Consider the following 26262-nt stretch of genomic DNA (forward strand, 5'->3'; position numbering starts at 1 on the left):
AATTCGCTAGGGTTTTATTCTCTTTTCCTTGATGGCATTGTTAATAAAAGGCCAGGAGGCAGCAAACATTCTACCAGACAGACTACCTGCCCTGATTAGTGCTGTGCACCCCTATTAACCTTCAATGATCTTTTTAATCATCACCATTAGGATGCAGTGGAGTTCCATGTACTTGAGTATCATCCAAGAAGATTCCCAACTCATAATGCAAATGAAAAAGAAGACAATCACCCTTGAAAATAGATTGGTTTAATCGGGCTAAATCAGTGATTTGGTATTTTGTAATTCACAAGACTTAATGACTATCTGGATTGGTGAAACTTAAATGGCTACATCCTGATTTTCACCTTACATCTGATGGATTTCCTCAGCCAAACATCATCAACAAAGTGATTCTGAGTGATGCTGATATTTACTGTTTGATTGCGTATGTTCCATAATTGGATGCACAGGAGCCACTGGAATGAGAATTGAACGCTCTATTAATCTCACTTAGAAGCATTAGTGATGAGTCATGGAGACAAGGAAAGGAGGCGAGTGGAGAAGCGTAATGCCTTGGTCAATTCACCTTGGTCACACCATTTGGAAAAAATTCTTGTGCACATGCTTGTGTATTTGTGTCGAAGGTGGTGATGTCATGTAATTTATTTTTACTTCTAGGGCAAACTTTACCAATAGATCAACTGATCTGATGATGTCATAGCAGATATTAGTATTGATAAATAACAAGAAATCAGAAGCAGAAATGTTTATTTTTTCAGCTGTAAAGTGTGCATATGTTGCAATATGTCATATGTGGAATTCAGTTTACAAATTTATGTGAACCTTGTCATAAACAGTTTTTTATGTGTTTAAGCAAAAAAGAATATTGGTAAATGCTTTGTAATAAGTTTTTTTTTAACAAACATTGTCATTGGTTGGGCTATATTTGAAATCCCCCTAATTGCTACATATGTAAAGTATGTCTACTAAGTCCATATTCTGATAAAGTCATAGAAAAGTAGAAGGAAACTCCATGATCATTATACAGCACTGGATAGATGGAAAACGTAGCTAATGGTGAATACTTACTACTCCATTTATTCTGGAGTTGGTGTGGCACCACGAACAACAGTGTATCATTTTCATGGTGACTTTTCTAGGATATCTCAGACTCACCATGTCAGACAAAATTACATTGTCAGATTGGGTTCAACTTTCACCTTTAAGTAGTGTTGTCATGTTGACTTTTATGTATATAATATGGAAATGCTTTGAGTTGAATAATACTACACTCATGTACAGTATTTATCTACTGCACTAGTACATGTAAATCTGTAAAGTCTGCAAAGTCTTCATTTGGCTCGTAACCATGCTAAAGCTTAGTATTCGTGTTAAATTACTGCTGAGGCTCATGGGAGCTTGTTTGTGTGACCTGTTAGTGATGCTACATTAGGAGTCAGGGATGTCCAAAGTACTTATGAGTTATCATCTTGGTAGTTGTTGTGATACAGTCAGTGAACCAAAGTGTTAAACTAATATTGCCACCACTTGAAACAAATAAAGCACATTAAAGTGGTCAGTTCACTACTTTACCTATTTATTTTTGGTGTTATTGTCCTTTCAAATATTTACATAGACATAGTAAACACACAAAAGTCAAAGTCAGAGATCTTGTATTGTGCCAACACTACTCGAAGGTGTTAACCTTATACAGCTTGTTTTAAATGATATATCTTCCCTTTGCCACATGGGTGCCATCATCTGTGTGAATGATCTGTGAAAGGTGTTTAGACTGAAGCTAGAAAACCATCCATTGTACTCCGTTCCTGGCCTTGTAAAGTAAAGTATGCTGTCGTATGGATGTGTGTGTTTGTGTGTTGCACTGAAAAGGTTACACTCGCTGTCTGTCCCTCTGGCTCTATGTTCAACACTGACTGTGACTGATTAAGGGAAAAGGATGCCTGTTTAATGTAAATGTGGTGGTAGGGCTATGACAGGTAGATCGCTGTTGGTACCATAAGTGTAATTCTGTTTGAAAGACATTGTCCTTAAAAAGTCATAAAGTGATGAAAACATAGTAGTAAATCATTTTAAATGCATTGTAAGGTATTATATCTACAGCATGTACATGCACATAGGTCTTTATGTGTTTTGTTTTTTTCATATTTGAGACTGTAATTTAGGACTTCATGGGTTTCAAGCAGTCAGGACGAGTCATCCAGTGAAAGGGTAAACCAGTTAAATGTTGTGTCACCCACTTAAAGGGAGGTTTATCAGGAACGTATATGCTGTTCAGATGGATCCTCCATGATCTACATCACCATAATGTGATAGATATTATGGTTTGTAAAAGCTAAGCCAAAGTTCTTGACCCTGTTGTCATACTGAGTGCGAACACACCTGTGCCCCTCCTCTTTCAATATCAGGACACTACGGAGCCTGTAAGAGCTCAAGCACATTATGTGTCATCATGTACATCATTAACAATTTATTAAAGTGTGGGTACGATTAACAAAACGTGGGCACGATTAATAAAACGTGCGCACGTTTTGGAAAATTGTGCACGTGATATCATAGGAAATCGTGGGTACAATTTACTTAAACGTGGTCATGATTAACTCCTACGCACAATTGAATTAAACGTGCACACAAGTTAATAGAACGTGCGCACAAATTAATAAAATGTGCTCATGTTTTATCAAATCGTGCGAACAAGTTAATAAAACGTGCGCTAGATTCCGTCAACATTCAAAAGATATTGCATGAGCCTTTACAGGCTCCGTAGGACATATCTCTGACATATTTTTTAAAGGACTACATTGTTTCATTAAATAATTAAATATAAACACTATTTGTCTTACAACATCTATATACATTAAAAGATTTCATTATTTATTATTCTCTTTTTCTTTAGATGCTCAGTAAAAAAAATATCCCAGCTGCAGGCCCAATGTAGACCCTTAGTGATCGTGGTCCTTAATGTTCTCATAGCAGCATAATGTATTTTAAATCATGTTCTGATTTCATTATAATGCACTCACACTCTAATAGGATGGCACGCAATGCTCTGTGAGCAACACTTCAAAATCAATTAAAAATGCACTTCCATTTCACAATGTCAGCATTTATAGGCTTCAAAGTTTAAGGCAAAATGCACTGTTTAAAAAAATCCCATTGAAGCACTGACAAAGAAGGAAAAATGATGCTGCTATCCCCCCTCCTACTCTGTTTATCAACAAGAGACAATACTATAATTAATTTCCCTGCATAGGGGAATCACAAACCTGTTCTTTTTGTTGGTTATTAAACTGGTTGGTTTCAAATGGCCTTCCCCAAAGCACAATCCATCAATGTAACTGGCAGGCAAAGGTAGATTAAAACCCACAAGCCAAAATGTGCACGGCTAAAATTAATATGTATAGTAATATACAGTAACTATGTGATACATGTGTCAAAAGCTACATATTTTTGGCCATATTTATTTTGTGGTGCCTTCAGCAGTAATTAAGTATAATATCATGAATCAGCTGTGTTTACAGAGAGTTCAGATGTGTGTTGGAGTTAGATTTTATGTGAGGGTCAGGATATATCTATAATATTAAGGCCCTCTTTACACCTCTGATTGCCTTGCCCTCAGGAGCAGAATGATGAAAGAAGAAATTGGGAATAACGAGTCAGAGGTGAGTCTCAGGGCTTTTCTCCCAGCATCCCTGTCTCGGGATGGAAATTATCCTCCAGCCTGTCTGCTCATTGCAGTCTCAGTGTGAGCTCTTATGTAACATATACATAAGCCCAATGGAGTAAACTCTATATTGGTGCAGTATCATGTGTTCTTTACATTGGCACAATCATTCAATTTTTATTGGCTTTGAGCTAAAACAAACTTTAAACTTTAAACCACCTTTCTTGAATAACAAGTGAGATGTCAACAGTGCTTGCTGCTCTCCTGAAATGAGTGTGGCAATATGCAGAGATATACAGTCAAACACTTTATAAAGTGCACTCTGACAACACTGCACCTATGGTCCCTTGGTGAGAGGCATCACTAGACAAAGCATGACATTTTACAGGGTTGAAATAAGCACAGGATCTGCTGTCTTAGTCTCTTTGTGTGCTGGAATAGGGCCAAGAGCACATCTATAACCCCCTCTGTGCCACTGACTGAACAGAGGGGATGCCAAGTCAGTGTTTGGCACATTGAGGATAAACTCCACCACAGACAGAGACTAAATCCCCAAAGGAAGATTTCAGATACCTAATGGGGATTAGACAAACTAAGAAGGCAGGTTGTGGGGAATTTATGAATAATTGAACCCAGCAAACAAATAAATGTGCGATGAGGGAAATGTCAAAACAAAAGCCTTTGAGTTTACTCATGTGAAAAAAGGTGCATTAGAGGCAAATTGGGGCTGTGCATTTGAATATGCTGTTGTGTTTGTTTTACTGACGGCTGCCTGTGTGAATGCGTGTGTGTGTGTATGTGTGTGTGGTGACAGCCTTGAGGTGGCCATGAGCAGTCAGTAGTAAGCAGAGGTATCAAGGTAACAGCAGTGAGCACGACAGAGGAGAGGGATTAATTGTCGTCTTTACCTCAGCTTTTCCATAGGTAAACTGTGCTCATTAGATCACAGCAGTCTGTTCTCTGGAAGCCAACAGAGACCTTTTAACTCAGATCTTTCACAGGGAAAGTAGCTTTAAGACACAAATATACACATACAGCATCAGGTTGGGAACAGCATTATCTGCTTGGATGATAGAGGTATTCACATATGTTCAACATGTGTGTGAGACAAAATGTACATTACAATAAAATATTGTTAGTGTGCAAGACTGAAGCAGATGGCTTCTCCCATAAAGATGGATCTACATTATGTACCTGTTGAGTGTGTAGTGATGCATTGTATAAACATGGTGATGTCTATATTTATTTGAAACAACTTACTTGTGATTTATATACAAAACACTGCAAAAAAATCTTAATCCTCAGTAATTTAGCCTTTTATTCAGTTTTTAACATATTCTTTTCTGAACATTTAATTTAACATACTTTATTATGTACTGTACAGAAACTCACTGTACTCCTCTTTACACAATCCTTGAAAGGCAAAGGGAAAGCGGAATCACCTCATCCTATTAGCAGAGGTTTGTAATGAATTAAGAAAGTCATGACTTTAATACTGACATTAACTTGTCATCATTTTTATGTTCAGAAAAAAACTGCTCTGCTTGTATAGATGGTAGACTGATAAATCTGTGGACACCGTCACATTGCTGGGGATGACTTTCCGCTGATATGGACAATTGTCAGCCTCAGGACTACCGTTACAGTAAATAAACCTACTTATTCTCAAAGTTTTGTCACTGAAAGGTAGCTAGTTTGTTTCTTGAGGCACAGCATGACAGAGAGGGTTTCGAATTTTAATGCCAGCATGCTGTCTTCGGATAATTACAGAGGGCAGTTGACCATGAAATTCAACCCACCTTGTTATTCAATGACATTTGAATTATTGGAATTGCTCACAGACTCATCGGTTTAAAAGGCCAGTCTCCATGCAGTGTGTGTCTGTGTGTTTATGTGTTTCAGTGGTTGTGTGTGTGTGTGTGTGTGTGTGTGTGTGTGTGTGTGTGTGTGTGTGTGTGTGTGTGTGTGTGTGTGTGTGTGTGTGTGTGTGTGTGTGTGTGTCTGAGACAGAGTATTTTCTTGAACTTGAACCATTCTTGTGACAGCCAAGGAGTGGGGACATTTTTCACAAGGTGAGGTCATTTAAGCCGTTCTATATTTTATCAAGGGGCCAGTTTGCGGTCAGGGACTTAATTGAGTCAACACAAGGAGCTTCTTAGCTATACAATATATACAAGGGCACAAAGACATAAACAAGCGTGTCTGTGCAACTGTTTGTAGCTGTATGTCTAAATAACAATAATTAACATTTCGTCATATTCAAACAAGACTCTATAAAACTCACAGGGTGACTTTATGATGAGTAATATGGTGTATGCAGAAGTATTCATTCTCCATATTCTGCACATGTACTGAATATCCATAACCATAATCAGATGAATGTATGTGCTGCAGTGTGTGTGTGAACTGTAAGCCCTGACCCTATTGATATTCCAGTGGACTATACGTATCGGAGGAATAGGATCCCTGTTGACTCAATTAAGGCTGCATATTGTTCTGCAAAGCATTGAATAATGTGGGAAAAGAGACATTGACACCGTCTGAGTCTGAATATGACCATGTGCTCACATAAATTCATCTCCTCCCAATTATGACCTTCAGCATCAATATATATTGTATGTCATGTATATTCCAGGCTTGATTGGCATGTTTCAGTAAAGCATAAGTCAATAAGTCAAGTTGTATCCATTCCTGTATATCAATCAGAATAATATGAACTAACACAGTATAGTAACAACCAACTCTATACCACCTGCCTAAAGGGATAACATAGGTTATATAGTGACTTTACAGTATTGTTGGCATAAAATGTAGAGGATCATGCCGTAAGCCTGAGTGTTATAGTTCACAGAAAGTGACTTACTGTACATGCTGCACCTGCTTCTCCTCAGTGCAGACAGTGATTGCTCTGAGAGTTTTTCCACTGAAGCCCTTTTGTTTTGCTTTGCTTTCGTGAGTAAACTTACATGGAGAGATGAATACCAGACTCAGTAGACACCCAGGTCAGAGAAGAATGCAAACAGAAAATATCATGGACCAAGTTATACTGTAGCCCAGTGCTGGCTGAGCAGAGAAATATTATTTTACTCTCTTTTTTTCTGAGCTTTCTGTCAGGTTTAATAAATGTTGTTGAGTTTGTTTTATGTCTGATTTGGTATTTCCACTACACATAGTATTCTATGTCTCTAGATTTCACTAAGTCACTAGAAGCGTTTCACTCGGTTCTAAGGAACCGTCTGCGACCCAACCTGGGACCTGAATCAGTTCTGATCATGTGTTACGTAATCACTGGGGGTTTAAAACTACTAGCCTATGTACAACATCAAATGACAATCATTTTTGGGAATTTGAATCACTGATGTTAAATTGGTTAGAAAATTATTATCTTTGGTCTATTCATTGCCCAGTGCACTGCAAAATGTGTTGTTGGTGATGAAAACAGGATTTTCATCTCCTTCATTGAAGCATATTAAATTATTTTTTGACCTCATATTCTTAGGACATTATAATTAAATTGCATTGTGTGCCAGCATTCTCTCTCTATTTAGGTCTGTTCAGGCTGACCTTGGATCAGATCTAATTATCCTCTGTCTGTTCAGATCTTTTATGAAAATTAAATTATGGACGATTTCATTGATCATTTTGATCAGCTCAAAGACTTTGGATCTGTGAAGACCTCTACCCTGTGGGTGTTGATGTGGGTGTCCAAAATTTAGCATGGTCCACCAAAACTCCAGGAGGGGTATTTAATTAAAGGGCGCCCAAACAATCTGGTTTCAGGAGTCCTTGAAATTACAGTATTTTTGGTTAAACAGAAGTGCACTTATTATTTGATCGGTTGCCTAGCAAACTCATCCATTTCAGCCCTGATAACCATTTTGGCAATTAAGTTGAGTGATTTCATTTTTTTTTTTCTCATCACTGAATGATCCAGTTTCAGTGCATCGTTTTGTGTTCTGATCGAGGTTTCCATCAATGCAGTTTTGGTCCACAAACCGCCCTGCGCAGAGAGAGAGAGAGAGAGAGAGAGAGAGAGAGAGAGAGATATGCTCCTCCTTCTCCTCCTCTCTGTCCCTTCCCACCACTCATCCCGAAAAACCAAGGTACGACGGTCTTCACGGCGGAGTCCTCTCATCATTTCTCCCCCTCACATAATGGGAACTGAATTAAAGCGGCTGTGGTACGTTCGTCTGCGGTACTTTTCCGCCGTCACCTCACCAGCAGCGTTTATCTAATGAGGTTCACCTCTTCGCTAAATAACTTCTCCGGTATTTTTTTTCCAGACACGCTCTCATAAATATCCAAACCTACGACGACTTGTAACTAAACTGCTCTGGAAGAAGGTTTCTTTGGATGGGGAATTTTAAATCGGTGAGTTGTTAATTGAAGACTATAGCGAAGATAAAACAGTTTGTGTATATACTGTGTTTAATTATCAACCTGTTCAGAAGATTGTAACGCGTTTGCTTGTTCTGTGTTGAGGTTAGTAGTCAATGTACCGTCTATAATTGTAAAAAAAATAAAATAAAATAAATAACTTGTTGAGAATCGTGTATCTTAACCAGGTTCGTGAATTGAATCGGGACAATCATGAGTTTCATCAACCTTGAGTCGAAATAAAGATGCATCAGCTGTGAAACTCAACAGGTTTTGGCGAAGCTCTTGCTTGTACCTCTTAAGAAGACAATACAATTATGTCTATTTTCTTCTGTTTATCGAGAAGTCTTAAACACACACTAAGAACTACCAATAATATGCAGTTGCTTGCTTTCCTTCAGTTTTTAAACTAGACTGTAAGATGCAGTGAGCTGAGGTCCTGAGAAGGCTGCTTTTCTATGTAACCCAATATAGGGGATCTGAGAAATATAGCTTTAAAGTAATTATGGGGAATATTATGCTTATTGGAAATTGCAGTATGTTCCTGTAACCACATTAAAGCTTTCTATGTCAAATAGAAATATATTTATATTGTGCCCGGTCAATTTTCTCAGCCTGTGATTTTAAATGTATTTCCTGCAAAAATACTTTTTCGTCTCTCAGGTACGACTTGTAAGACTGTGGGTTGCATTGTTTGGTTTTTATATTTACATCCATTCCCTTTTCAACAGTTCACTTTTTTCACTAGATCTGTTTCTTTAACACTACTTTTCTATCTCTCTCTCTCACATCTTCATTGCAACATTCATGTATCTCAAACTGTCTTCCATTTTTCTGTTTTCTCATTGACTCCTCTCACTCTCTCCCCCTGTCACGATCTCAGCAGCGCTCCCATCCTTCTTATCCTTACCAAATCCCTCCCTCTCTTCCTCTAGATGGTGAATGAGCTGAAGTCAAGCTGGTTGTGAAGGTGCTGGACTTGTTCCCCCCTACGCCCCAGGCCGGACACAGCATGGCAGCGGGAGTAGCGGCATGGCTTCCCTTTGCCAGGGCGGCAGCGATTGGCTGGATGCCCGTTGCCAATTTGCCCATGCCAGTGGCACCCACTGAGAAGAACAAGAGGAAAGATGAGCTAATCATTCTCAATGTCAGTGGACGGCGCTTCCAGACCTGGAGGAACACATTGGACCGCTATCCAGACACCCTGCTGGGCAGCTCAGAGAAGGAGTTCTTCTACAATGAAGAGACCAAAGAGTACTTCTTTGACCGGGACCCTGACGTCTTCCGCAGCGTGCTCAACTTCTACCGTACAGGCAAGCTCCACTATCCACGTTATGAGTGTATCTCTTCCTATGATGAGGAGCTGGCTTTCTTTGGAATCGTCCCAGAGATCATCGGTGACTGCTGTTATGAAGAGTATAAGGACAGGAAGAGGGAGAATGCAGAGCGTCTGATGGATGACCAGGAGGACAATAAGGATGCTAAGCTGCCCAACATGACCTTTCGTGAGACCATGTGGCGGGCTTTTGAGAACCCCCACACTTCCACCATGGCCCTTGTCTTCTACTACGTAACTGGCTTCTTCATAGCTGTCTCTGTCATCACCAATGTGGTAGAGACGGTGCCCTGCGGCACTGTGCCCAACCAGAAGGAAGTGCCCTGTGGTGAGCGCTACACCGTGGCCTTTTTCTGCATGGACACGGCCTGTGTCATGATCTTCACCGTGGAGTACCTGATGCGCTTATTTGCTGCGCCCAGCCGCTACCGCTTTATGAGGTCCGTCATGAGCATCATTGATGTGGTTGCCATCTTGCCCTACTACATTGGCCTGGTGATGACTGACAATGAGGACGTGAGTGGTGCTTTTGTGACACTCCGTGTTTTCCGCGTGTTCCGTATCTTTAAGTTCTCCAGGCACTCGCAGGGCCTACGCATCCTAGGCTACACACTGAAGAGCTGTGCCTCGGAACTGGGCTTCCTGCTCTTCTCCCTCACTATGGCCATAATTATCTTTGCTACCGTCATGTTCTACGCAGAAAAGGGTTCAAGCTCCAGCAAATTCACCAGCATCCCAGCCTCCTTCTGGTACACCATCGTTACTATGACAACGCTCGGGTAAGAGCAGACACTTCTTTTATCTTGTTGCAAGTGCTGTGTGTGTGTTTGTGCAAGTGCCTGTTTGTGTATATCTGTCTGTGTGAATGTGTAAATGTGTACATATATTTACTTTATGAGAAAATAAATGTATGACTCTGTGGCCGAAAAACCTAGAACTGCTTCAGTAGTCAGTATCACCCTTTCCAAGATATACAGTTCTTTACGAACTTTAAGCACAATGATATGAGACTACAGAGAAATATCACTTTTAGTAGTCTGTGTTCGTAGTGTTTTTACAACTGACAGTATTCTTCTGAGGGAAGAGCAGCCATCAAGATGTTGTCTTCTCTCACAGTAATGGCTGTGCCATTGCCTGCCCTTTATATATCACAGATAAGAGAGACCGAAAGACAGATGTAGGAGATTGCAAAAGTAGAGAATGGGGGAAAAGTTGAAAGCATTGTAGTGAAACCAAAACACTGGATAGGAAATAGATTTTATGCCATTACTGCCTCTTTAACATGTTCTCTGTTTAGCAGCTATGCGCTTTCAGAGTGAACTGAAACAGTGACTTCGCATTCTGAGAGCCCTCCTCCTCCCTCAATCCCTCTTTGTGAGTTACACTATATGCCGGCCTTGAAAATCAAGTGCCTCTTGCTACAAAGGCTCTGATGCTGCATATCAAAATGCTCTACATTTTAAGAGGCAAATGAGTGGTTCAGTTATTTGCATTTGTGTAACAGGCATAGATAATTACTGCTTTTAACATAGACTTTTTGATGGCACGCATGTTTCCATTATTCATTGAATTGCCCAATTAACCTGCAGCCCACGACTGCTGTTATTGTTTTTCTTTACAAACTCATGAATTGGCTTTGATTGAGTTTTACTAGATGTACATGTGGAGCATTTGGATGCATGTGTGAGTTATGTCTCCTGACCTGATTTTCTTCATTTTTATGTCATCATATATTTCCCCCATCACTTTATGGCAGTGAGGGGAACCGCATATACATCATTAATTTTACACTTTGTGCATGCACACAAACACACACACAGATTTGTGATGCGGCACTATTAAGACTAATGGTAATGTGTTTTATGAGCGTCCCTTGTTGTGGATGTGTGAGTCAGACTGAGAGGCTGACAAATTGCAGCATCCTGCTAAATGTCAGAGTCATGGAGGCCATAAATGGCTCTGAGCTCATTGCCGTGACACACTTGGCACCCTGTTATTGTGCCCTGCCATTCACAACCTGCCCAGAAAATCTGGTGTTGAGCAGATATTTGATTCTGGATCAGTTGTTTGGTCTTTGGACACATGACTTGCCACCTAATTGTTGAAAAATGCATGAAATTCTTTGCTATAGTGCCTGTTAATTTTATACACAGAAGCTTGCTTTGGTGTCCATGTTGGCCCGCTCTCTCTTATGCAGTCCAACTTTACCCAGTAGAGTGAGACCTGAGACACTAAACTGGTCTCCTGTTGCTTTTACAGTAGGATTGTGGATGTGTGTGTTAAGAGGGTAAGATGTGTGTGTGTCTGTGTGTGTTAAGAGGGGAGTAGTTGTTGAGTTTGGCCTCATCAATAAAGTAGGGGCCAGAAGTGGGTGTCAGAGTGACTAATGATGTGGCCCACTGCATCTGCTGACTAATGTAAACCTGCCTGACATTCTGGTCTCTCCTCTTGGTTTACGTCATAAACACATACTAACCCTGCACACACAGATGATATTTGTCTTTGTGCATTTGGGCGTGAATAAACTCATGAAGACAAATATTGTGTGTATAAAATGTGCGTGCATGTTATAAGACAAGGCTGTTTTATAAATAAAGCATGTTGTATACACAGAGGTAGATTCGAGGTGCTGGACCTTGCAAGTGGGTTTTCTGGGGTCATCTGATGAATATGATCTTTTATTCACAAGTGAGTTCTGCGACTCTTTCTGCCAACTTGCATTGATATGTGTGGAAAAGTAACCTGATGGCTATGTAACAGTTTAAATTTATCTAACTATCCAAATAAGATAAAAGCTAGTTTCCACAGATGATGAAGGCTTCCTGTCTTGGTGATATGAATCACGATTTTGTAGCTTAGAATTGATATCACGATTTTTTTCTCACAAAGTGAAATGTTTGTTTCACACATCAATGAACCATGACAAAACAAATCAATCATCAATTGGCCATTTAAGTACAGTATCAAAAAACAGAATGATTTCTTAAGGACATATAGCACACTTTTTAATTACTGGCCTTTTAGAAAATAAGTATAGTAGGTTACCAAAAATAGTGCTGAGGCTTCAGTGTCTAAAGAAAAGGAGTATCAATTGGCCATTTAAGTCCAGTATCACAAAACAGAATGATTTATTTTGTACATATAGCAGCACATTGTCTTTAATTGCTGGCCTTGTATAACTGGTTTAATGTTTCTTGGGCCAATTCCACACACCTGTAAACAAAGAGGCTTCAATGAAAAAAGAAAATGGGCTTTCAGTTGGCCATTCAATTAGGCTCTTAAAATTGTAACATAAATAAGCATAAGCATAAATAAAACACAAATCTGCCAACCTATTAAGGCTTCAGTGACAAAAGAAAATAAATATTAATTTGGCCATTAGAAAAGAGTAAATTAAATGCTAATTTATTTGGGACATAGGTCTCTCACATGACCCTGAATGTGACCCTGAACATGGCACTTAAAGATTCCTGACCAGAAACACAAGCCTGTCAACATGCTCTAGCTTTAGTGATGCACGGTGGTGCACAATGTTCCCCCCTGTACTTTACAGCCACTCAGAAGGTGAGCTGGTAGCTGGAATGCATAGGTATGTCTTCACCAACACAGACAATCGTATTGATTGCTATTTTGCCGCCACCAGATTAATGGATCATCTTCACTGTCGATGTTGCTTGTCAGAAGATATCCCTGCAGCTCTGAGGACACTGCTTGCTCTAGATAAAAGGACTCGTCATTGCCTTGCAATGCTGCTTTCGGCCCTTCTTCATGGGGGGTGCTGGGGAGGCGGTTGGCTGGGGAATTCGCTGGAAAATAATTTAATAATATCAATCAATAGTAAGTAATATAATATCACAACAGTTCAGGACTAAAGTAGTATACTTGAAATGTGGAAATGACCTTACCATAGCTATAGTTCTGCCAGTCATCTTGTCTGTCAGTCTTGCTATAACTGTGTTCTTCTCCTCACTGATGTACACTATATTTCCAAAAGTATTCACTCACCCATCTAAATAATTGAAATCAAGTATTCCAATCACTTCCATGGCTACAGGTGTTTAAAATCAAGTACCAAGACATGCAGACTGTTTCTACAAACATTTGTGAAAAAATCGGTCGCTCTCAGGAGCTCAGTGAATTCCAGCGTGGTACTGTGATAGGATGCCACCTGTGCAACAAGTCCAGTTGTGAAATTTCCTCGCTCCTAAATATTCCACAGTCAACTGTCAGTGGTATTAAAAGAAAGTGGAAGCGATTGGGAATGACAGCAACTCAGTCACGAAGTGGTAGGCCACGTAAAATGACAGAGCGGGGTCAGCGAATGCTGAGGCGCATAGTGCGCAGAGGTCGCCAACTTTCTACAGAGTCAATCACTACAAACCTCCAAACTTCATGTGGCCTTCAGATTAGCTCAAGAACAGTGCGTAGAGAGCTTCATGGAATGGGTTTCCATGGCCGAGTAGCTGCATCCAAGCCATACTTCACCAAGTGCAATGCAAAGCGACAGATGCAGTGGTGTAAAGCACGCTGCCACTGGACTCTAGAGCAGTGGAGACGCGTTCTTTGGAGTGACCAATCGCGCTTCATGATCTGGCGATCTGATGGACGAGTCTGGGTTTGGCGGTGGCCAGGAGAATGGTACTTGTCTGACTGCATTGTGCCAAATGTAAAGTTTTGTCGAGGGGGGATTATGGTGTGGGGTTGTTTTTCAGGAGCTGGGCTTGGCCCCTTAAGCCTGATTTATGCTTCTGCGTTGGAACGACGGCGTATCTACACATCTCTGCGTTGATGCGGACCCTTATGCCGTAGCCTGACGTGCACCTCCAAAAAATCCTAACAACGCGGACCACAAGGGCTGTGATTGGTCCACTCAAAATGTCAGTTCCTCCAGCAGTTGCTTTTTCCGGTCTTTCTTCCTGCAACACCGCCATTATTATTAATATTGAACAAAAGGTATGTGTTTTCTGTTATTAGCGCACATAGCACAATGCTACATGCTACTGTGACCAGAAGATAAATAAAGATATGGATATGACTCCTCTGAAACCACACACACAGTCACACACCCTAGCGGCATGGTGGTGAATTGCAGAGCAACACGTTCCCTCGACGCAGAACTTCAAAATATTTTCATTTCAATAAAAATCCATGATTTAACGCACAAAAGAAGAGTAATTAAGTCTACTAGCAGAAAAAAGTCTACTCACTGCAGTGGGAGCTGCAGTGTGCTGACTTTTTTTCTGCTGTTACAGATTGAGTTATTTGGTCCAGCAGCTGCTTTTTTACTCAGATGTGCTTGTCTACTACACAACTTTCTTATTAAGTATACTAACCATTTATCTTACCTGAAATAACGTGTGGCATGTCACTTCAGAAGACAATGGCTTTGTGAACACAGTGCAGTTCCCCACCCATAAGTTTTCTCCGTGTCTAAGCAAATGTTTAATCTTATTACCAGTGTTCCAGTTTTTTCCATATATGCTTTAATCCGGCTTACCAGGCGTGTAGTGTAACCACACTTTAGACCGTTTAGGTGGCATCTTGGCTGCTGAGCTGCTAAGCACGCTAACTCATATTCTCTGCGACTTAACTACCACAGACGTCATATTTTCGTCGAAGTATCAATTGCAGGTATTGTTTGACGGGAGACATGTCACTACTTGGTATCGATTGATTTTGGTTGATAGCTTAAAGGTATCGAGTACCGATACCCAGCCCTAGTGCTGCATGTGGAGTGGGTGACCATATAAAGAAAATGCTGCACTCTACTCAGAAATACAGTGTTTTTTTTCTTTGTTTTGTTTGTTTTTTGTTTTTCCTGGTATGTCAGATTGTGGTATGTCAGATTGTGTGTTTACAAGCATACATCAGTCTTGATTAGTACTATGACAAATGGAAATGAGAATGCCCTACCTGTGCCACTGTGGCTTTTTGAGTGTGCTTATCTGAATATAATCCGGCCTCAATCAGAATTCATAATGCCCATCAATGATGGGCAATGAAATACCAGGTGAATAGCTTTTTGAAGTGTGGCTCTCCTCTGTCCCACTGGAAATCAGAATTGCTCTTAATGACAACAGTATGTCAGAAGGCAAATGGAGACTGGACCTACATGGGAGGGAGTCATGGATATGACACAATCAGCTTTTTAGCAGCAAGCAGAGTGGAGCAAAATGACATTGCAGGGGACATATTTTGCTATAAAATCTGAAAAAGCAGACCCTGAAGGCTTTATTGTTCCTTTTGACCAACCAGACAAAATCTGGTTTAACCAGCCAACCAAGGGAGGTAGCAAGCCATCAGCCAACACTGCCATCTTTGCCTGTGCTCACTTTAGCAGGGCTAAAAAGCTTAGCAGAATGAAGGGCAGGCATGCCCACAGTGGTGAGGCTTTAGCTAAATCAGAGACATTTAGGCAATAGGACCTATGAGGGATTTAGTTCCCTAAGTTGTTAAACAAATTGATTTTGACCTTTTCAATGATAATAACTCTGAACGTTTGTCATATTTGGTTGAGCCTGTATTATAAAGAGTTGTCTGGCTGGGGAGGAGGCAGAAGGGCTTTATAGCAACTGCTAAACCTCAGCTTTTCATTACTGGTCCATCAAGACGTTATGTACTGTAGTTAACATTCTTATTTGCATTGTGAAAGAGAAAACTAGTCTTAATTGCCTCAGTGTGATCCAAATACAGCCATTAAGTTTGTAATGATCTCTAACAAGACTTTACATCTATGTATTTATTACCTTTTATCATCATGATTTGCTTAGAGGTTTTTTTTCGTATTTGATTATTTTCAACCATGGGACCAACTGCTTTAATTGCCTTCATTTTAATCATTTAATGATAATCTAAAATGTAATCACTGTTGAATGTCTAGATAGAGTGGAAAATGTTGAGTACACTAATATCTTCTTTGAAAGATAAAGATTGTTTGAAAGTATTCAAGAGCTGTATACTATATATTTTGGCCTGTAGCCATGAGTCAGTCAAATGTTGAAATGAAAATCACATGATGATAATTTAATAACAAATTAAATTACATCCCATGAATTTTTCTCAATGAGATTATGCTCATTAAAATGCTAATTCATTCATGAGTAAGATACTCCTCTACCTGTATCTTATTTTAACTGACTGAACCACTTGAGAAACACATTGGCCATCAGCCAAAGATTGATACAAGGCTGATGTTGTCCCAATTGATGGCTTTTACCACTGGTTGGAGAAAGTTGATTAATCAGAGCTTTATATGCAGGATTAAGAATGATCTTGCAAGCTACTTTAGTTTACCAAATAAACCTATGCCTCCACGTCACCAGCCTTCTATAATCACATATTTCATCCTATACAGATGACTTTTGCTTGCACCCCTTTCTGGTTTGACTGGGGTTATAGGCTACAACATTTATATATTGTCTTACAAAAAGTTCATTTCATTGCTGCTAGCAACCAATACGATAGGCTCTGTATCAACTAAAAATGACGGGTGTCCCAATCAAGGTTTTTGATGTGATTGAGTCCTTTTAATTTTGTGAATCACTCGATACTGTGTCCAATACTTTTCAGTGAATTCCCTAAACTCGGGACATAAGGAGGGTGTGAAATGAGTAGCTGTGCTGCATGTATTTGAATGCACTTTATGTCTGTTTCTGCACTGTAATTGTGTGTATTTTTTATATGGCACCATTTATGTCCAAGGCAAATTTCCCGAGGGACAAAAAAGTAATCTTGAATCTTAAATTCACCTAAAAGACACAGCTGCTTGGTGTAGACTCCAGCTACAACCTGAAGATGAGTTGCTATAGAACTAAATTCATTCCTAAACATTATAATACTGTAAAAATAAAAATACATGTTATCATATTCATAGCAGCAAAAGATAGTGTTGATTAAATATGTATTTGATACATTAAGGTAAAAAGTGTTGCCTAAATTGAGCAGGTCTCATTTTTCACCAACAAAATTTAATCCAAATACTGAAGGGTCTCATTCAAAACTATTAGCTGCATGCTGAGCTTAAAATATTGATATGACATGAGTATGATATGACATTTGTAGTTATGTGTTTCATAGTAGATTAGATTATGACACAGCAGGAAGGAAGAGGACTTTTGTTCCCAGAGTTTTCCTTCGGATTGCACTTCTCCTCAGGTTTGATGCTGTTTCACAGGGCTACTTATGTTGCCTAGGAGGAGGCACAGCCTCAGACTAACATGATTTCTCGCAGCTTTACTCTGCAAGATGTGCACTGATGCGTATCTGCAGCTATATTAGGTATATACACAGATATATGGTAAATCAGCTACAGACCTTGCATTTAAGCACCACTATGCCTCAACCCAAACTGAGGGTCACATACTTTGTCGTTTAAAATTGCAGAGGGCAGTGTTCTCATTGAGTATGGTTAAAAAATGTAACCTGACTGTAAGCATTTTCTAGACCAGTATTGTATATCTGAACTGCTTTTGCTTTTTTTAAATTCAGAAAACATTCATAATGTAATGATGGTGAAATGGGTGATTTTCTGCACATTTCGACACAAAGCTAGTCCTTTTCAGAGCATTATTGTGTCCAATGAGACTGTGTATAATTTGCATAATTTGCAGTCTATAAACTTTCTTTTTCTTTTTACAGTGAATGGTGTATGTTTGTGTGAGCAATAAAAAACAACTACTCCATTTTATACGCATCTTGTCATCTTTGTGGGCTCATTAGGCCATTCCAATTGATGAAGTATTGATGAGAGCTGGAGTGTTTTGCTGTATTGTAGTCATTAGCATAGCCATGCCTGAGTATGATTAATATCCTTATCAAAGACCAGATTCTTTTGATCAGTGCTCCCTCAAGATCAATGCTCTGCTCTCTGTCTCCCAGACAACCACACAAGACCTCTCATATACACTGTTGTTGTGTGCTATGCAAGGGTTTCATGCCTGTGTGCATGTAGAAGATTTACTGTATGTGGGGTGTGTGCACGTGCCTGCTCGTGTTTAATTGTGCACATAAATGTCTGTGTGTCATTAAAGCATGCATGCATTTCCACCTCCTTTCACAATTCATTGTCACGAGCTCTGATTTATGGAGCGTTTATTTTTGAAGCAACAACTTGTGAAAAACGATGATCAATGCAGATGAGTGAGTATTGATTTGGGCAGTAGAGAGAAATGTGGCAGCCGTTGTTAGTTCTACTAATTAGAATGGGGGTGATGAGAGTTTGACTGAAAGATGGCACCTAAATGTGATGTCAGTGATCCGTTATGTTGGATTTATGAGAACAGGTAAGGAAGTAATTTGTCCATGGTGATTTAGGTCTAGGTCTGTTCTTAAAGGACTATTTCACCAATTTCCAACCTCATCTCTAGCTATATAAAAGTGTGATTAGTGTGAAAAACGCCTGCAGTTGTTGCCGATGTTCTCTGTGCCTCTAGGTCCTCTGTATCTCTGACAGGATTTGGGGGTTGGGCATCTGAATCTTTGGCGCAATGCATCCTGGTAGCTGTAGGCACTGCCGGCATGGCTCTCTCAGCTTTCTTGATCAGTATACTGTAGCAAACAACAAGGAATTTATTGCTTTAATTGACTACATTTACCATCAACACTAATTTGGCCAAATTTCCCTTTAGCCTCTTCTTAGTTAAGGTCAGGATCAGTGTTGAGCGGACCTGCTCTCATATCACTTAAAAGTTAGTTGGAGTTTGTATAATGACAGGAGATCATGAGTACATGACACACATACACTGAAAGGATTTGGAGTGTGAGGGGTTTATTGCTTTCTCATATGGCTATTGTATATATAACATGTAAGAAATATGACATGAGAATACTCAGCTTTCTGGTTATTTTGAAATCATGTACTGAAATGTATATTGAAATGCAAATAATATACTCTGCTATACAGTCTCCAGTGCATAGTGTACACTGGACCATATACATTTTTCCCCCTTCAATAGACTTAATGTCTTCATTAAATTTAATTATTCATTCAGTTATTCATGGGACTGACATATGGAGATATTCCAGGAAACATTTACATTTGCAGGATTGGCAGGCGACTTACATTACTAACCATCAACATCATTTACACCTGACATTAACCTGTGATCTGTATCTGGATATTCTAACTGGATAAGGGAATCCACAAATTAATGGCAGGCTTGAGACCCTTTAACTTTTCAACACTTGGTTGGTTGTTGCACTACTTTCTTGTTGTTTTTGGTGTCTTATGTATTTTTCTACTTCGTTTTACTTTTTTGTCTTACTTAGTTAAAAATAAAAACAACAAAATAACAGCTCTTTTAAGCCACTGTGCAACACATCAGATACACTGTATTTCAGACGACTTGTTTTAGGGCAGAGTTCAGTGGTCTTTACCCAGAATGTATTAGGCTATTCTGGAGCCTACATGAAAATAGGACGCTGTACTCTTAATGGGCAGACAGCTATGGGTCAAAGATTTCACTTCCTGATAGTATTCTCAATAGGCTGTATCTGTGGTCTCTGTGCCCGCACAGTCTTGTGCCTTTGTGTTTTTCTTCTTTTTCTTCTTTTGTAACAACCAATAAAAGCTATGGTACCATAGGCATGTGGCAAGAAACCAACCAAGCCTGCAAACGTTATGCAATATTTAAGAGACCAGCAAGACATTGTAACTTAATTTTAATATATCAGGGCTTGTCATGAATCATGGATGAATTATTTCTTACCTGCACTGACAGGGGTGGGTGGAACATAACAGAAATTCAAATTCATAATAACACGTTGAGATTACAGATTATCCACAGTTTGTTGTTTTCCTGAGGAGAATAAAACCAACATTTGTGTAAAATACCTGTTTCCTATTTCTTACTGGCTGTACAGCAGAACCAGATTAACCTTTGTATTAAAACAAGCTTCAGTAACATCTAGTCATGTTTGACCTTCAGATAATTTCTATACAACATATACCTGCAGTTGAACTCACTGATATTGAAATAATTCACTATCAGGGAGATACACACACACACACACACACACACACAAAACTTTGACCTCCCAGCTGTTATTTTCCCTCACTTTCTTTCCTCACCCCCACTCTCCTCTACATCATCCTGAGTACAGAGACAGGATGTGTTCTATGCCACTACCTCTGACCTTGCCTATTCCCCTATCCATTGCTGCTAAAAACAGGCCACAAAACAAAAATGTATCCCTGTGTTTTTAGCCAAGCTGATGACATGGCTTGAAGTATGGCACAGTCAGGGGTAAAATTTGGTGCAGACATTCATATGTTTGGTAGCCTATATTCTGTCTATGTTCTTGGTGTACCTTGCTCAGGTAATTATGTGTTTCCACATTTTGATTTATGTCTGTGGCTGCTGAATCGTCACGTTATCGAGGCTGTTGTAAAGGCAGAAAAATCACTGAAGTAATTTTCCAGATCCACAGTTTCTAGGTACACAGCAATAACTCACAACATGTTCATGTTTCTGCCTGTAGCATTGAATCTAACTTACAACCGCCTGGATTACTGACCGGGCCAATATGTTCATTGCCTGTCGGTCAGATACACCAGAGCACAGGGGCAGATATCGTAAATCTTTACTGTGTATTTAAAGAAAAACACAAAATTGTTGTTTTTGAGCGGTGTGCATAATCAGATACATTCTTGTTGGCATTTGATGTTAATACGGGTCAGTCTTTCCATAATACACATAATGTGTGTTTATAAAATTCCTTTTCTGCTCACACATTTTGTGCACCGACACCACTAACTGCAGTAGCAGTTGAGGCGCTAGGTATAAAAAGCAGAACTGATCATAGCCCCAATTTATGCCTCAAACACATAACTGCTGGTATCATAAGTGAGTCTTCATGAGCACAAAACAACATTTTATATGAACGAGATGAATTCCTTTTCTGTGGTAATAAACACAACACATGGATTGTCTGTAACTGTGCTGTATTCAGAGCTTAACAAGATATTTGGTTGCTCTGTAACCTTATGGTTAAGATATGCACTGTCACCTCCTGAAGATATGTTCACAGTAGGAGACACTCTTGTATAGAGCCACAAGCCTAAACTACATCACAGGTACCCGCACAGCAACTCTCTCAAAGAAGCATAAATGTGCTTTGACTGTCAAAGCAGCGCCGGTTTCCCTGTCTTTCCAGTGGAGACACTGAGAGTCTGACAGTAGCTGCTCATGGCTGGTTAGCTCCGACTACCAGCACCACAGGAATGCATACCACTATCCATGCTACACTGGCTGGCTAGACAGTATCCAAGGAACCCACATCCACTGCATATGTCACACACTATGTAGCCATGAACCTTGCCTCACACAGTCATTTGTAATCCCACACACACCTCTCTGCTTTGTTGCTTTTTAAAACAAGTTCACTCTTTAAATGTTGCAGTTAAATGGATAACTAATAGCACAGTGTGAAATAGGGAAGTAACATTTTTTTGGGGTGGTTTGTCATTGAATGCTCTAGAGCAGAAGTATTACCTTTTTTCTCATCACTCTCTGGCAAGCCTCCAAAAAAGAATATACTGATTTTTCAGTTCATTAGCAAGAGAGGTAACACCACCACGAGGACATAGAGACCAAATAATGTGAAATTCACTACTGTTATGTTTAGTTTTTACACTGTTTTTCTCATTCCCTTTCTATTTGTCTTCGTCCCTTCTTTTTTTATTAGTCTCATATATTGCTATGATGTCATCTTTAGTGCAAATTTTATCAATTTTCTACAAAACCTGTAAAAGAAAATGCAGATCTATGTATGTTTCTACCCACCACTGTTATACACATATTAGGAGTCGGGCTCATCAAGGTGAACAGATGGTGTTTCTAATTCTCCAGTCAGGTGCCATTAAACCATTGTAGAAATGGAGGTCACAACAAGATGATGTAATTGAAACAGCGTCAGTCAAACCTTAAACTACAGAATGTGACTGAAATATGACATTCATGTTTGGTTCTAATCAGTCTACACATCTGATATTTTCGTCTTCTGTTGTATGTTTCATCTTTTTTTCCCAGTGATAGCTTGTGTGGCATTTAAGTCAAATGCTTCATATAAGTCTGTTTCCATTGCAACAAGCTAATTTAATATAACAACTGTTTAAATGAACCAAGCCCACACATCAATACCAGCTGTTTGAATCAAGAGGTAATGTATTTGGTCATAAACCATTTGGAGAAATTAATATTTTTTTACCTGATGATGGTACTAGATGAAAAGTCAAGGGCTCATCAAACCTGTAATTCATCTTGAGGAGGACATGAATGTCTGCACCAAATTTTATAGCAATCCATCAAACAGCTGTCAAGATATTTCATTCAAAACCATAAATGTCAATCTCATGGTGGTTCTAGAGGAAAAGTCAGGAGATAGCCGATCCAATTTTAATTCATTCTCTGGGAACAGTTAATACAGATGGGTGACAAAGGAAACACCAGTACAGGTCTGAATGTTTGACCTCTAAAATGATGGCTCTGTTATGATTTGGGGATATTTTGCTGCCATGGTTTGGGTCTACTTGTCTTAGAGGGAAGGGTCACAGCAAAACAATACAAAGTTGTTCTGAGTGATCACCTTTATCCTATGATGAAACATTTCTATCCTGATGGGAGTGGTCTGCTCAATGCCTTATAGGTGTGCAAGGGGTCACTGAATGGTTTGATAAGTATGAAAATTATGTGAAATCTAGTCGAGTTCAGAGCCTTGCAGAAAAAATGCCAAGGTGTATGTAAGGCACTTTATGTTGTTTTTTCCTTTAATTTGTCACCCAACTCTTCTTGGCATTTTTGATACAGTCAACAGTTTTGAATGTTGGATGATATATTGATATTGGTCATGTTTGGTATAGTAGCAGGACCGGTTTATAGTAAGTGGCCTACAAGGATGTTGTACCCATGGCCCTGCTCCTCTTTATCTGTCCTTGATAACAACAGCAGCTGAAAAGTTGTCTGTTTTTTCAGCAGTTGAAAATTGGTCCAAGAACCTCAAAAGAAATCTGCAAACAGTCAATAACCTCTATAAAGAATACATAAGACCAGATTAAACATGACATAAATGCAATTAGTAGAGTTTATACCTGCTGCTTGTGTTTTTGGGTTTGAGGTCACAGAAGTCAATATTGCACCCCAGTCTCCCTTCCAAAATCTAGCACTGAAATTATTTTTTCAGCTCAGCTAGATGCTTGTCCAGACTCCCCTGTTTTGTTGTTGATATGTATTTCACCCTATTTTCATGCAGAGAACTGGATGGTTGCCCGTGTTTTGACTAGAGATATTAAATGCCAAGGCTTTCGCTTTGCAAGCTTTAGCAAAATGCATTTACCTGGCCACCTGTCAGCCAAGGATGGGGGGTTTGTTGTGGCCAATGTGACTGTGAAGGGTAATTGACAGGGAGGGTCTTTCAGTGAGGTATTTCAAGCATGTGCTTTGTTTTGCCACCCTTTTCATCCAAGGCGTGCCATGCATGCAAATGTTGCCCTGTCATTGGAGACTGTGTCCTAACTTACTTCATCCCCACTAACTGGACAAAAGTGATTGGAGTGATGCTCAAGGTGTTGAGAAAAAAAAGAGTACATCAGATGTGTGAACATTTCATTATAGGAAGTCTGTCCCTTCCTCCCTCCCTGTCTCTTACACTGTCTGTCACAGCTGATTGCCTTCAGCTATGGTCTTCCAAACCCACTACACTTGTGCCCACTCCTCCAATTCAATTATCAACAGGCTCTCAGTGAGAAGCCTGAAAATGAGTTAGTGATTATCAGTTTCCTGGGTGTTCAGTAGCATCCTGGACAGCTGATGGCTGCCGCCCAATGAGTGGGTATAAACATACTGAAGCCAGATCCACCACACCAAGCCCTGAACCCCCTCTTGACATTTCTGGCAACATTCAGAATTTTGTTTGTTACATGAGATGGATGGATTTGCAAATATATTTAGACTACTGCTTTTTGTTCTTTTTTGGACGATTTTTAGCCATACTAGAGACATGACTTTAGTGATGGCTAGGGCACATTGTCTATTTGTTTGACAGTCAGTCCACCACTTTGGTCCAGACAGAAATATCTACAACTATAAGAAGCATAGACATTGCATTTTGTACAGGCATGGTCCCCAGTGGATAAAACATCAACATGTTCTGGTTTTAATTTTTGAATGTCAGCGGACTGATATTAGCATTTAGCTCATAGCACAGCTGTGACTGAGTACAGCCTTACAGCGCTGCTAGTGTCACTTCGAGTCTTGTATAATTGTGTTTCCTGTTGCAAGAAGGCACATACTTGTAATTGCATTGTCACTCTTTTTTTAATCATGCTTCTTGTCTGTCTCTACTGTTAAAAAAAAAATACAATATGCAGTAAGTGAGGTCCTCTTGCTCTATTGCTGCAAATACAGCTCAAAATATATTGGGAGAGAAAAAATGGGAGAGAAAATGCAAAACAGGTGCAAATTATACACCAGAGTCCTTCAATTAGTAATTAGAATATAATAAATAATTAAATGTGATTGCGCTGCTAAACAGTATTTTATGTTCTTACAAAAAAGCCTTAAAATGCATGGACTGAGGCTGCTGCTCACTTACATAAACACTAACGCCTTGGATTGATTTTGCTACATAAATAAAAGCTGATCTTAGAGGACAATTACAACATGACTTAGTTATGCAATGTTGTTGTCATTTTATTGGAGGGGCCCTTGATTTCGTTGGCTTTGAGCAAACACCAGAATGTAAACAATTGTAGATTAGACAGTATTGTGTCCACTGAGTAGATGCGCTCATTACCGAGTGGATAATGGGGGCTGAAGTGAATCTGAGTGATAGTTCTCCATATATGTAGGCCAAGTTATAGAAATAAATCGCCTCTCATTTCCCTGTAGAGGATGTGATAAACGCTGTCTGAATGACTCTGATTAATCTTCCCAGATTCACAGCCAAGGCTTATGAACAGGTAGACGTCATTGTTCCATTTTTTTTTTGTCCTCACTCATGCTGACATACATGCATTTTCTCTCACTGTCTCTCTGTCACACATGCACATACACTGTGTCTATGTCTTTCTGTGCATACTGTAATTCATACACTGTGTTCTGTGCTGATTATCCAGGGTGACAAAAGCAATTGTTCTGCTACACTAAATCTGTGGGGATTAATGCTTGTCTCTGGAGTTGCTCCCTCTGCTTTAGTGTATGTGTATGTGAGTGTTTTTTGTTTTTTTTGTGTGTGTGTGTTGTCCTCCTCTCCTCAAGTGTTTTCTCCGCCTTGACAGGATTCACTGAAGATGATCCTACTGGATTCCTTGTCATGATATTTTGATTTGCTGCTTTTTATTTGAAAGAAAATATACGCCTGACTTCATGGTTAAACTTTGTGTCCAATGCCGATATTTTATTGGACTTCTCTACTATGTTTTGCCAGTCTCTTGTCAGTGCATGGACGTAGGGCATGTCCTTCAAAAAGCTACGAATCAACTTTTTTTTTTATCCAGATGTCTTTGAGGGATTACCCATGCTGAGGGATTAATCCTGCTATGTGCCATCTGACAGCAGCAAGCACTGGGAAGTGCATAAAAGTCAAGTCATGGACTAACACCATTAATAGATTTCAGTAAGCCCTTTTTCCCTTCAAAGGTTGACTGGTGGCAATATTAATTCAATTTCCAAACCCCTCTTGTGAGTAGCCCATCTTCTACCTCTTTGCTCTGTGAGAAGCAAGGCCATGGTCCACTGCCACCCAATAAGAAGTCGCCTCAAAGGATTTTCACCAGCTTCATTTCACCAGAGACAATCTGCATTATGTTTTAATCTTATTAGCATTGAATTAGCACCACATCAATGACCTGCTAAAGACAGAAGCTTGTAAGTCCATCCAGTCTCCAGTT

The 26262-nt window shown here is 39.6% G+C and overlaps 1 protein-coding gene across 2 annotated transcripts in view; it reads left to right on the forward strand.

The window, feature by feature from the left end:
• The first annotated feature begins 9053 nt into the window (after window positions 1–9053).
• The window catches only part of LOC128357800 (potassium voltage-gated channel subfamily D member 3-like), a 96467-nt gene continuing 79258 nt past the window's right edge, over window positions 9054–26262 (forward strand). For both annotated transcript variants that reach the window (XM_053318178.1, XM_053318179.1), the window contains exon 1: window positions 9054–10156. In XM_053318178.1, the coding sequence (XP_053174153.1) occupies window positions 9054–10156 (1103 nt within the window). The remainder of the gene's footprint in view (window positions 10157–26262) is intronic.

The sequence above is a fragment of the Scomber japonicus genome, chromosome 4 (genome assembly GCF_027409825.1).
Source record: "Scomber japonicus isolate fScoJap1 chromosome 4, fScoJap1.pri, whole genome shotgun sequence".
NCBI classification, from domain to species: domain Eukaryota; kingdom Metazoa; phylum Chordata; class Actinopteri; order Scombriformes; family Scombridae; genus Scomber; species Scomber japonicus.